Source organism: Tasmannia lanceolata, unplaced genomic scaffold, assembly GCF_043159265.1.
Source record: "Tasmannia lanceolata isolate RefF3 unplaced genomic scaffold, GAP_Taslan_0.1 ptg000007l, whole genome shotgun sequence".
Classification (NCBI taxonomy): domain Eukaryota; kingdom Viridiplantae; phylum Streptophyta; class Magnoliopsida; order Canellales; family Winteraceae; genus Tasmannia; species Tasmannia lanceolata.
The window spans coordinates 4983638-4996854 of NW_027518684.1; the positions used below are offsets into that span (position 1 = coordinate 4983638).

Consider the following 13217-nt stretch of genomic DNA (forward strand, 5'->3'; position numbering starts at 1 on the left):
ATAATTTTGTCAATTAAATACCTGTCCTCCCAGAATCATGGAAATAACCTTGCATATAAGAATGCCAAACACCATTAAATGAAGCAATCAATCTGTTTCTATCTCTATTGCTACCCATAAGAGAAGAAGGGTAAAATGAGAGAACCAGACACAACTATGAGCTTCCAGAAGTAGCAGGCTTTAATCTTAATCACATGAGAGAAAAATGTTGGTGGGAATTTGGAAACTATAGAATTCTATACAATTGCTTCAAGGTGTGTAATCACTTTCCTTAAGACAAATTTTGCCCCCATCAGTTGTGTACAAAGGGGATCCGCGAATTGCCTCCAAGATACAATGAAGTCTTGTAGGAAAATCCTACAAAGTTTGATGACGCTTTACACCAGTGAAATCAAACCCAAAACGCCTTTTAAAAACTTCAAGCCTATGAAAAATCACTAAAACTGTTTTTGCAGAAAACAGTCTCTAGTGCACTGTTTTATGAACAAATTATCTTGAAAATCAAGAGAGTAAGTGATTACTAGAGATAGAAAGAAAAAGTATAGCAATAACTGTTTTCTATATCTTCAAAAGACAGATATATATGCTCTTTTATAGTGCATTAGATGAATATTCATTAAGGGAAACATCCCTTCAAGACATCTCTTGGATTGGTTTGAATAATGACCATTCGATCGCAACTCTTTGCGATTTAAGTGTTTTGGATCATCCACAAAGTGTCCCTTGTATTTGAAAATCATCCACGACTGTTGGGAAGCAAAAGACATGAAAGAAGTTTGAAAAAAGGAAGTGAAAAGCCATGTCTATTTTCTCCCCAGGGATAGATTTTCGAATAGCCGTGGTCGATCGGGCTACCGCGGTTGCCCGTCGATAGGCTCCTGGACTTTTTATTTTTTCGATCCAAAGAACCGCAGTCGACCGGGGCTACCGTGGTCGACCGCCTACACCTTTTTGGAAATCTCTTACATTTCCAGTAACCAACCCGTAGTCGCCCGAGAACCCCCGCTCGACCGGCCCTGTTTGAAAATTGTTTTTCTAATTTAAAATAACTTGTGAAAATACCATTTTGAAAATCTCTAACAAAAAATTGGAAAAGTTTGGAAGTCAGGAATAACGAAAAGAGCCACCCACCATCTACAGAGTCGTCCCCCCCCCCCCCCCCCCCCATTGGATTCACAAAGGCCATGAAGATGCCTACGAGCCATGTATAGTCTCGATTGGCCCATATCATCATAATAACCCAAGACTTGAAGCCATGGAAGAACACAAATGGCGCTATCTACATGATGTCCTCTATGAAAATGACATAAGATTAGAAGATTTCGTCAAGGAGATGAAGGCATTGGAGGAGAAAGCTCCTATGCTGAAACCGTGTGCCTCATGAACGATGTCAAGACATCGGAGGAGCAAGCTCGAATCACGGAAACAACGAGCCTCCCCAGAAGCGAAAGTGATGCTTTCTAGCAGTGTTGGTGTTAGATGGTTGTTTCATCATTGAGTTGTTCCTCAAACTTAATGATAATAAGTTATTTAAAGATCCCATGTACACTGCTAAATGGGTCTGGTCTTGTATATTAAATGACATGGTACTCCTGGAAAGCCAGTTTCCTTTCTTCGTCCTGCAACACTTAATTAACCTGATCCAGAATCCAACCTGTTCTCTAATGGAACTCGCCCACGATTTCTTCTTTCATTGGTTCAATCTAAAAAGAGAAACCCAACCCGAATAAGTCTTCCTTTTGCTCCATTTACTTCACTTTAAACATCAGCCTAATAAAATTGAGGACACTAAGAAGAAACCCCCATCATTTTGCTCTCAACTGCTTCCAATTTCGAATCCACCAGAGCCGCCAACCAAAGTGACCATCCCTTGTGCCACTCAGCTCAAAGAGTCAGGAACCAAGTTTAAGAAGGGGGAAGGAGCTAACTTCTTGGAGGTAAAGTTCATAGAAGGGGTGTTAATTCTTCCACCTTTCAGATTCCATGATAATACCGAATCTTACTTTCGGAACCTTGTCGCCTTCGAACAATGCTGTCCGATACCTGCGACTTTCTTTACCGCCTATGTGACATTCATGTACTACTTCATAAACACCAGTGATGATGTACAAATACTTGTGGAAAAAGGTATAATTGAAAACGTGATGGGGAGAGAGAAGGAAGTCATCGAGTTATTCAATAATGTATGCAACAATGTCATCTTCAATGTCAGAGAGGGTTACCTCGCAGAATTCTTCCAGGAAGTGTCAATATATTGCGCTAATGACTGTCACAAGTGGAGGGCAAAGTTGATGCATGATTATTTCAACAATCACTAGTCTTTTCTTTCTTTGGTGGTTGTAACTGTCCTCCTCATCCTCACCCTATTTCAGACCTTCTTTTCCAGCATTCCCAGTCTTCAAAGATTCACCATGCCCACCATTCCCACCCCCCAGATTCTAACCTGGATGCTATTCAGGTAAATAATCTTTGTTTTCTATCTGTCTTATTTCTAATCCCATTCTAATGGGTTGGTATCCAAATTGTAATTTTGATGAAATTTGTGCATAGAAAGACCCAAACTACACTTGAATTGCAATTTGGGTGCACATCCATCCCTACCCTTTTCAATTAATTATGTTTTCTACCCTGTTTCTAATCCTGTTGCAGTGGTTTATTTTTTGTTTGTAGAGTTTAGTGCTGTGTATGAATTATTGTTGCGAATAAATGGTGTGAAACCTTTTGTTTTCTTCACTCTCATTCAGTTATTTTAACATGTTTTCTTGATAAATTGTATGGACACTTTTGAAATTAGGCAATTGTAAACCATGCCATTTGTCTTTTTAACACATCCCAAACTGTCATGCCTAATTTTAAGAGTGTCATTACAATTTGCCTTTCCCATATTCTAATTATGGCTTAATTTTTATTTATTTATTTTTTGGTTGAGAAATGCTATGGGCAGTCATACAACACCCCAAAGGCCGAAGGTTTTGTATGTTGAAACAATCGCTTCGTTTTATAAATAAGAGAGCAATTTGATCCCTATAGCATTATTCTTTTTTGTAAATAAATTATTAGAATTTACAGGATGTTACACCTCCGTTGTGACTAAGTGCTACCTCCATCGTGACTAAAGTATGTTCCCCAAAATCAGCATTTCAATTTTGGTGAATAGTTGAGATTAATGTCACTAAAAATCAAGCATTTCAATCTCATCTCTTTACAAAAAACAAAAATCTAATCTCAAGTTCTCAACTGTTACGTGCTTGTATGGTCCCACATAGGCATGGTCACGTTAGAAATTAGCTAGATTTTCTTTGTGTTAATCTTTTCTTATTTTGATAGGATAATAATTAGCAGTTATGACAGCTATAGAAGTAATTGCTATTTGATAGGGATTTGATAAGGAAGTTACCTATTTAATAGGTGACTAGCCTATTTCGTTGGGAGGGAGCGCCTACTTTCATGATGAGCATCGCGTTTGTAAACATTTATTTAAATCTTGTAAACGGCATTGGAATGAATGAAGAAAGTTATCCCAAATTTGTGTTTTTTGCACAGAAAGGAGGAACGACCCTTCCCTCGAAGTAGGTCAAGAGGCCGACTTCCCTTTGAGAAGATCAATCCGTTGCGATCCGAATCGGGTTCGTAACAAAGTGGTATCAGAGCCAGGCATGGATGATCTAAGGATCGGACGGTTGGAAGCTGCGGTGCACTCTCTTGCTGTGGGACAAGCAAGAATGATCAAAACAATGGAGGAGATGTTTTCTACTGTGAATGCAAAGTTCAACAAGATGGAACTTTCGTTTGGCATGAATACAGAAGAGCCTCTTTGTTTGAAAGAGCTAAATGAAAAATTCAATGAGAGCACCGTCAAGAAGGCTTGTATGACGAAAAAGAAAAGAAGAACTAGGAAAATGGGTGGAAAGAAGAAGAGAGAAAGAAATCAGATTGAAGAGAAAATGCCACAAAAGAAAGGCGTCGCTGATTTTCAGTATCATCGAGTTCGCCGCCGAAAAATCCGTCATTCCTCTCCATCTGTCCAACGTCACCAAGAAAATCCGCATCCACGAACATCAGTGCGTCAAAATTCTAATAAAGCTTCGATGGAGCCATTGATGAAGAGCTTGCTCAATCGGTCACAGGATCATGGCATCCCACTTTGCCGAGATAACAAGCCAATATCTCTAAGGCCTTATTGGTACCCTGACTGTCCAACGTTGTGTGGCTCAACAAAATCATGTCCAATACGATTTGGGATCCCGGTGGAGTAAATTATTTTTTCCAATTAATCCAACCTTGGGGACAAGGTTGATTTCAAGGGCAAAGGAATGTTACGTGCTTGTATGGTCCCATATAGGCATGGTCACGTTAGAAATTATCAAAATTTTCTTTGTGTTAATCTTTTCTTATTTTGGTAGGATAATAATTAGCAGTTATGATAGCTATAGAAGTAATTGCTATTTGATAGGGATTTGATAAGGAAGTTACCTAATTAATAGGTGACTAGCCTATTTCGTTGGGAGGGAGCGCCTACTTTCATGGGAAGCATCACGTTTGTAAACATTTATTTAAATCTTGTAAACGGCATTGGAATGAATGAAGAAAGTTATCCCAAGTTTGTGTTTTTGCACAGAAAGAAGGAATGACCCTTCCCTCGAAGCGGGTCAAGAGGCCGATCTTCCCTCTGAGAAGATCAATCCGTTGCGATCCGAATCAGGTTCGTAACATCAACCGTTCACTAAAATATGAGGCAGATTATTGGGCAACAGTCCTCAATTCTTGGAGATTAAGTGGTTCTTGGAGTAAATATCACCCTTTTGATAGTGGAGGGTGACTCTTCTAATGTAATTGCTTGGGCGAATAATTTGGTTCCCGGTCCATGGAAATTATCAAACATTATTTTGGAAAACCGGGATTGTTGTAGGATCATCCAACCTCAATTCTCGCACATGCTTTGTTTGGATAATGCGGTGGTGGATGATGTTACGGTCCTGAGTGGGGGCCCGCTTAGGTATGGGACTGGGTGGGACCCAGCCTGGTATGGGACAGGTTTAAAGGGCCTTGCTTAACACGTTCCATCAGCTCTGGAGTTTTTGGCGTATTGGTAAGGTACCTAACATTTGGTACAGAGCAGCTACCACGTCCCGTGTTCGTGAAGGGGCGACCTGTGAAAAGGGCTACTTGGAAAAAAAGGCCAGAGTGAAAGCCATCACAGAGTGGGCCGCCGAGGACGGCGGGTGCGGAAGCTTGGTGGAATGTTACGGTCCTGAGTGGGGGCCCGCCTAGGTATGGGACTGGGTGGGACCCAGCCTGGTATGGGACAGGTTTAAAGGGCCTTGCCTAACGTGTTCCATCAGCTCTGGAGCTTTTGGCGTATCGGTAAAGTACCTAACATTTGGTATCAGAGCTCCAGAGCTGATGGAACGCGTTAGGCAAGGCCTTTTAAACCTGTCCCATACAAGGCTAGGTCCCACCCAGTCCCATACCTAGGTGGGCCCCCACCCAGGACCGTAACAGATGACCTCACCAAACATGGTGTGAAGAATTAGGGGATGAAACCCATGGTTAAAATTCTAGGCAATCACCACGATCTTGATGCATAGGTGCTTTCATTAGGTTCTTCTCATATTGTACTTGAGCTAGGAGACTACTTGTTTCCCGCTCAAATCTTCGTAGCTATTTATTGGGATTAATATATTTACAGTTTCTCAGAAAAAAAGAAAAGAAAAAAAAGATCCATATTTTGTTGCAGAGTGAAAAATTGGATATGATTATCTACCCTATCATGGTGCTATTCTATGTTCCAGTAAATTATATTAATAGAAATGACAGTCATTTTTATCACTTAAACAACAGAGCCGTGGGGAGTTTGTCTTCTTCAAAATTCAAATCTGCTTTTGTGATTGTCCTCATAATCGATGGGCTGAGTCTATGAGACTGAATTATGCACTGAAACCGTGGGCACTTTGGTAGGTATTTGCCAAACAGATGGCGTTAAGGATAGTTCCTTCTCTTTTTGTTGGCTGGGGAGACTCTCACTTAATCTCCCAGGAAGTAGTTTATATGGAAGGAATTCTGCCGTCTGTTTTATACGACATGGTGTCTATGGCTTATGACCAAACACATGCACCCACAAAAATAAAAACAAAACTGAACAGCGATGATAGCATTTTATGGCGCTATTCTAATAATTAATTTCTTTTCCTTTCCTTTTCAAACATAGAGGATATATTCCTTTAGATTTGTAAAAGGGATTTCTTGTATAGTATCTGGGCCCCACTAGTTTATCACCCATTTGAGCATAGTAATGTTCGTTGAAAATAACCTCGTATGTAAGTGCCAAACACCATTAGATGAAGCAATCAATCCATCAATTATATCTATTGCTACCCATAAGAGGAGAAGGGGAAAATGGACGAAAGAGGAGGCAGACCTACAGAGCTTGCAGAAGTAGAAGGCTTTAATCTGAGACCCATGAGAGAAAAACTGGAACTGTTTGGAGGTCAGGAACGGCGAAAAGAGCCACCCACTATCTACAGAGTCCCCCATTGGATTCGCAAAGGCCACGAAGATGCCTATGAGCCACGTATAGTCTCGATTGGCCCGTATCATTATAACAACCCAAGACTTGAAGTCATGGAACAACACAAATGGCGCTATCTACATGATTTCCTCTATGGAAATGACATAAGATTAGAAGATTGCATCAAGGAGATGAAGGAATTGGAGGAGAAAGCGCGAAGCTCCTATGCGGAAACCGTGTGCCTCGTGAAGGATGTCAAGACATCGGAGGAGCAAGCTCGAAGTACGGAAACCACACTCCTCACCAAAAGCGAAAGTAATGCTTTCGTGGAAATGTTGGTATTAGATGGTTGTTTCCTCATTGAGTTCTTCCTCAAATTTAAAGATCGTAGGTTATTTAAAGATCCCATGTACATTGCTAACTGGGTCATGCCTTCTGTACTTCATGACATGATACTCCTCGAAAACCAGCTTCCCTTCTTCATCCTACAACAGTTATTTAACCTAATCCAGAATCCAAACTCTTCTCTAATGGAACTCGCTGACAATTGCTTCATCAATTGTTTCAAACTAAATGGAGAAACCCGACCCAGAGAAGTCTTCCATTTGCTCCATTTGTTTCACTTAAAACATCGGCCTAATGAAATTGAGCACACTAAGAAGAAACCTTCATCATTTTACTCTCAACTGTTTCCAGCTCCGAATCCACCGCAGCCGCGGCTCGAAATAACCATCCCTTGTGCCACTCGGCTCAAAGAGGCAGGAATCAAGTTTAAGAAAGGCGTAGAGAAGGATAACTTCTTGGATGTAAAGTTCATAGAAGGGGTGTTAATTCTCCCACCTCTGGCAGTCGAAGATGATACCGAATGCCTCTTTCGGAACCTTATCGCCTTCGAACAATGCGGTCCGATACTCGCGACTTTCTTTACCACCTACGCTGTTTTCATGGACAGCATCATAAACACTAGCGATGATGTACAAATACTTGAGGAACAAGGGATAATTGAAAACTTGCTGGGGAGCGAGAAGGAAGTCGCCGAGATATTCAATACTATATGTAACAACGTCTTCTCCAATGTCGAAGACAGTTACCTCGCGGAATTCTTCAACGAAGTGTCAATATATTGTGGTAATGACTGGAACAAATGGAGGGCAAAGTTAATGCATGATTACTTCAACAATCCCTGGTCTGTTCTTTCTTTGGTCGCTGCCACTGTCCTCCTCATCCTCACCCTCCTTCAGACCGTCTTTTCCGGCATTCCTGTCTTCATCGATTCACCATCCCCACCACCCAGATTCTAATCTGGATGCTATTTGGGTAAATAAACTCTGTTTTCTATCTGTCTTAGTTCTAATCCTTGTTTCTAAACATGTTGATGTGGTTTATTTTTTGTTTGTAGAGGTGAGTGTTGTGTATGACTTATTGTTGGGAATAAATGGTGTGAAACCGTTTGTTTTCTTCACTCTCATTCAGTTATTTCAACATTTTTTCTTGATAAATTTTATTGAAATTAGGCATTTGTAAACCATGCTATTTGTTTTTTTTATTGCTTCTATTCGTCTCCTTCTCAATAAATCTAGTAATTGGTTTGTTTCCCATGAGAAGTGAATATCATGATACAGTATGGAATTACCAATATGTAGTGATCAAGTAATTGGTCCCAAATGGCATGGTTTGAAATTTGTGGGTTTCGGAGGGTTATCTTGTTTCTACTCTTAGGATTATATCCCTGGGCATTTAACACTTAGAATTGGAATATCTAATGAAATATACTTCCTAGATGATTCATGTATGGTTGAATGTGAGTTAGCCTTGTTTATGAAGATCTCTCTCTCTCTCTCTATCACAACCATTTGCTGTTATACATAAATCTTTATGGTTGGATCCCTTTAGATCTTTGGCAATTAAAATCAAAGAAAACCATTTTCTTTGAGAAGGTTAAGAGGTATATCGTTAGCCATGATGGGTCTCTCCTCGTCAAGTTTTTTCCCTGGATGTGTGTCATATCCTTCCCCAAACTACTCTTAGCTCAAGTGAGAAGCGCCCAGAGTCGTTTCTCTCAGTGTAATTTGTGGTGTTTTGATTTTTATTTCTAATCAACCTCTAAAAAAAGCAAGTAATTTTGTAAAACCCAATTCTTGTTAGATTTTGATTTTCAAAATCTTAATTTTTGGTCAAAAGATAGTGTTTGGAAAATGTTTTCTAAGTGTGTTTTGAAAAACGAAAAACTTTTCTTTGGAAAAAGTTGCTTTTTGCAAGAAAAAGAGAAGAGTGCAAAAGTAGTGTGAAAAAGATAGTCCCATACCGACTCATAAGAAAGAAAAAGTTGGGCTTATAAAGCCCTACTCTTTTCTCTACTTTATTATGGTACTCAATGGGTCTTAGCCTTGGGTTGAACCGCGGGACGGTGCAACCGCGGCGTGGGCAATGGGCTATATGACGCATGGTGGCACTTTTTTAGGCGCACTGTACAATTCGAAAATACCCATTCTACATAGAATTCGGATTTCTACTTTGGCATACCCAAAATTGCTATTTCCAGCACAATTCTCTCTCAACCACTACACAGATAATTTCCAACAATTCACCCCCCTCTTGGGTTGCCCCTCAACTGGGATTTCAATTTAGTTTTTACACTCATCGCCATTTGATATTGGATAAACAGAGAATAGGACTAATGGGAGAAAGAAACAATGGCTGGATTCGGATACTTCAGATGATTAAGTAAAGAGAGGGTCAAAACAGATGTTGAAGATGGAAGACAAAAAATTGGGAAAGGTGAGCTTCAATGTGATTATGATGTTATTTAAGTCGAGGCAATAGTGTCATATCATTGAAGGATTGTTAAGCATGGGAATTGGTGAACCGTGCCGCATCTGCAAAAAAAAAAAAGCTTATTTTTAGCAGGTAACAAAATTTATTCCATCAAGAAGCGATTACGAGATAGGGACAAGATGTCCCCAACCTGGGACGAAGCCCAAACAGAAACTAGAAATGCCCGTCCGTCAACCCCATTTCTCGCCAAACCATCAGCATCTGCAAAAAAAGCTTTAATTACTAGTTTCTTGAAAGAAATCAAACCATCTTTTTGTAGGGGTGCAACTTGGGTTGGGTTGAACCTGAACCCGAATTTGGGTTGGGTTGGGTTGTGTTTTTTTTAAAATCGAGTTTGGTTGGGTTGGGAAAAATCAACCCGAATTGGAAATCGGGTTGGGGTGTCGGGCAACCCGACCTAACCCGAAACCCGATTTCCAATTCAAATATGTATACAAATTTTACTTCTATGTTTGTTTTGTCATTATATAACTCAAATTTAGAAAGAAATAAAAAACTTGCTGAAAGTTGTCGTAATTAACCCTCTTGTTGGGGAACATCTAATGACTAGGATGAGATGGAAATACAAGAATAAAATGGAGAAATAAAACAAATGGTGAAATCGGGTTGGGTCAGGTTGAGAAAATTACAAATCGGGTTGAGTCGGGTTGGGTCCAGTCTGGTTGGAAATCGGGTCGGGTTGGAAAAATGGGTTCCTCGGGTTGGGTCGGGTTGGCCTCAACCCGACCCAACCCGACCCGAGTTGCACTCCTATCTTTTTGAAGGATACATGTTAATTCAGGGGAGCTTATCTAGAAATCACTGTTCAGATAATATCAGAATAGTAGTGGGGTGCAATGTTTACACCCATCATTTAAATTTCAAAAGGGAAAGTTAATAACACATACAACCTCAAAACTTTTCATTATGATTAAGACTCCGATTTAGGCAATTGGCATGATTCATAGCATAAAATCATGAAACAAGAGAAAGACAGATTTCGCAACACCGGAAAATCCTCTCCTCAAATAGTGAAACCAAAGTTTACACTAGCCCAAAATCAACAACCAAAGTAGAAAAAGAACAATGCCCAAACAAGATGTAATCTAATATATATGATGGAAGAACACAATACAAGACAAGAACAAAAAGAGAGAAGAAAGCTTCAAAACTAGTTTGCACACAAGAGCTTCAATAGCTTCAATGGAGGTCTAGGTAGATAGTTGAGAATCTCTACCAAAAGGAGTTAATTAAAATATGCTTGATCAAGGAAAGTAAAGAGAAGTAATAGCTTTGGTAGGAGATAGTGGGTATGGAAAAGTGGGGACTTTAATACTAGAATAGTGGGTTTAGAGTTTCAAGTAGGGTTTGAATTTGAAATAGGAAGTAATGGGAAAAGTTGTAGCAAACATGTGTGGCTCACACATGTGCAAGGTAGGCCAACAAAAGACCAAAATGCCCATGGACACAAAATACATATTTCTCCTCACTACATCTCTCAAAATAAAATTAAAATAAAACAACCCAAAAAATACTCTTTAAAAATTAACAATATGGTTGGCCGTAAATAGGTATATAAGGAACGAATCGAATTTAAATGTTCTCGAAGCACAAGTACTCTACTAGAAGCGGTTCGATTTAAAACTCGAATACCAACTACTGTTTGATTTATTAATACTTGCAGTTTTCATTTTATAATTTCCCCTATTTGCGACAACAACTACCAAGGATTCGAGGTGAATGGCGTCAATGACTTATACATTAATTGGACGCCATGAAAGATATAACTATTTATACCAAAGATTTAGATTATTTGGCTCAAATGTGGAGCAACACACGATCTTAAGTTTGAAGTGGAGATCAAAATACCGATTGCCGCTTGATGCACCATAACCGCTAGATATTCAAATTCAAAGCACATAAGGAACTCATATTCACATTTCCAGGATGTGCATATTATTCATATACCCAGACAACAGTTGGAAGGCTGTTAGACTAATTTTTCCACATGTTGAAAGGACAAATACAAGGGGGAAAAGCAGCTACCGGACAGTTAATCTGTAACCACCAGAATCGAGGTGTATGAATACAAAAAAGAGAAGATTGGGGGACTTAGACCATATGGACACCCATGGATCAAAATCCCCTCCCATAATAAGAGTCTAACCCTTTGGCTAAAAATATAAACCGTTGCTTCTTCTTCTTCTCACCGTCGATTTAACGGCTACAAATTGAAGTGTTAGAATTGTCTTGTGTGACCATATATTGATCATAGCCCATCTATAGCTAGTCTAACGGATAAATGGTTTGGATCATTGAACAGGTAGACTAGTACTTATGTACGCTCATATTTTTCCCTATTCACGTTGTTTGTTAGTAGAAGTAAAATAATACCATTTTCTCAAACAACTACCCAAGAGGAATATCAGTGAACAGTGTATGGCAACCCTTTCCACGATTTTTGGTGGGAAACCCTTACAATACAAAAAAAGAAGTGTGAAGTGATATATTTGCCCCTTTTTTTACCTGAGACATCTCCCTCTAGTAGGGCTGCAAATGAACCGAGCCGGCTCGCGAACATGTTTGGGTTCGGCTCGTTAAAAGCTCGGCTCGGGCTCGTTCGTTTACTAAACGAGCCGAACCCGAGCCCAAAAATTAGGCTCGCCAAAATAAACGAGTCGAACTTAAGCTTTGTATAGTTTGGCTCGAAAATAGGCTCGGATCATAAACGAGCCGAGCTTTAAAGCTTGGATTATGTTTGTTTTTTATATATAAAATAAAAGAATGTGGGTAATTTATTACAAATGAAGGTTTGGTCTAGTGGTTAAGGCACTGGATTTAGAGGGGTTTTGGGTTCAAATCTCATACGAAAACTAAACGAGCCGAGCCGAACACGAGCCTTCTTAAAAACTAAACAAGCCGAGCCCGAACACCCTAAGGCTCAGCTCGGCTCATTTGCAGCCCTACCCTCTAGAGTAAAAGAGTAGTCATAAATATACTAGAGGGAGCTTTCTAAGTAAAAAAGAGGGCCGAATATATCACTTCCCGAGAAAACATGAAACCAAGGGTCCAAGACCGTTTGGTTCGTAGGAAAGGTCTTTCCACCCGGAAAGGCTTTCCAGGAAATGCCTTTTCTTTTCTTTTCCTCTCCACGGAAATCTTTTTCGCCGCTTTTTTCTAAGATGCATGTTATTTGGGGAAAAAAAAAAAATATGAACATCAACTAACATTTAGGGGATGATCATAAATTGCATAGTTTCGACCAAAATGGTATGTGAGAGATGAGGTTGGTAAAAAAGTGTTGGTCCGTCGCTAGAAATTGATTGTAACAGAAACGTTTCAAAGTTTTATGCGCTTATCAAGATTGCAATGGGGAACCCAATTACACACCCAAATTGCAATTTGGTTGGCCACCCATATGTGACATTAGTAAAATGCGAAGGCACAGAAAGCCTTAGTCGTTAGGGAGCAAACAACAATAATCATATGGAACATTAGCAATTCAGAAAATGAAAACCACGAAAAGTATTCATAGATACAGATCCAACAACAATAATCATAACTGTGGAATAGGCCCCCTTTTCCAATCCTACAAGGTTGGTTAGTTGTGTATAGCATAGAAAGTTCAAACATGATGACCAGCACAACACATCTCCATGACTCCATTCCATAATAACAAGCAAGGACAGGTCAAGACTCTAAGATCGAGGTGCCCACTGCCATTACAACAAAAATTAGGGTTTAAATAGACCAGATGATCTAAGGCAGAAAAAACCGAGAATTCCCGCAGAAATTTCTAAATAAATTCAGACTTCTATGAAAAAAGGCAAAAAGACAAAACTTCACAAAGAGGAAAACCCTAGCTCTAGTTACCAAAAACCATCCCAAACATGAA

The 13217-nt window shown here is 39.7% G+C and overlaps 1 protein-coding gene across 1 annotated transcript; it reads left to right on the top strand.

The window, feature by feature from the left end:
* Positions 1-6389: 6389 nt before the first annotated feature.
* LOC143881270 (UPF0481 protein At3g47200-like) lies at positions 6390-7809 on the top strand. The gene has a single exon (XM_077384256.1). The coding sequence runs from the start codon at positions 6397-6399 to the stop codon at positions 7807-7809; it is 1413 nt and encodes a 470-aa protein (XP_077240371.1). The 5' UTR covers positions 6390-6396.
* The last annotated feature ends 5408 nt before the right edge of the window (positions 7810-13217 follow it).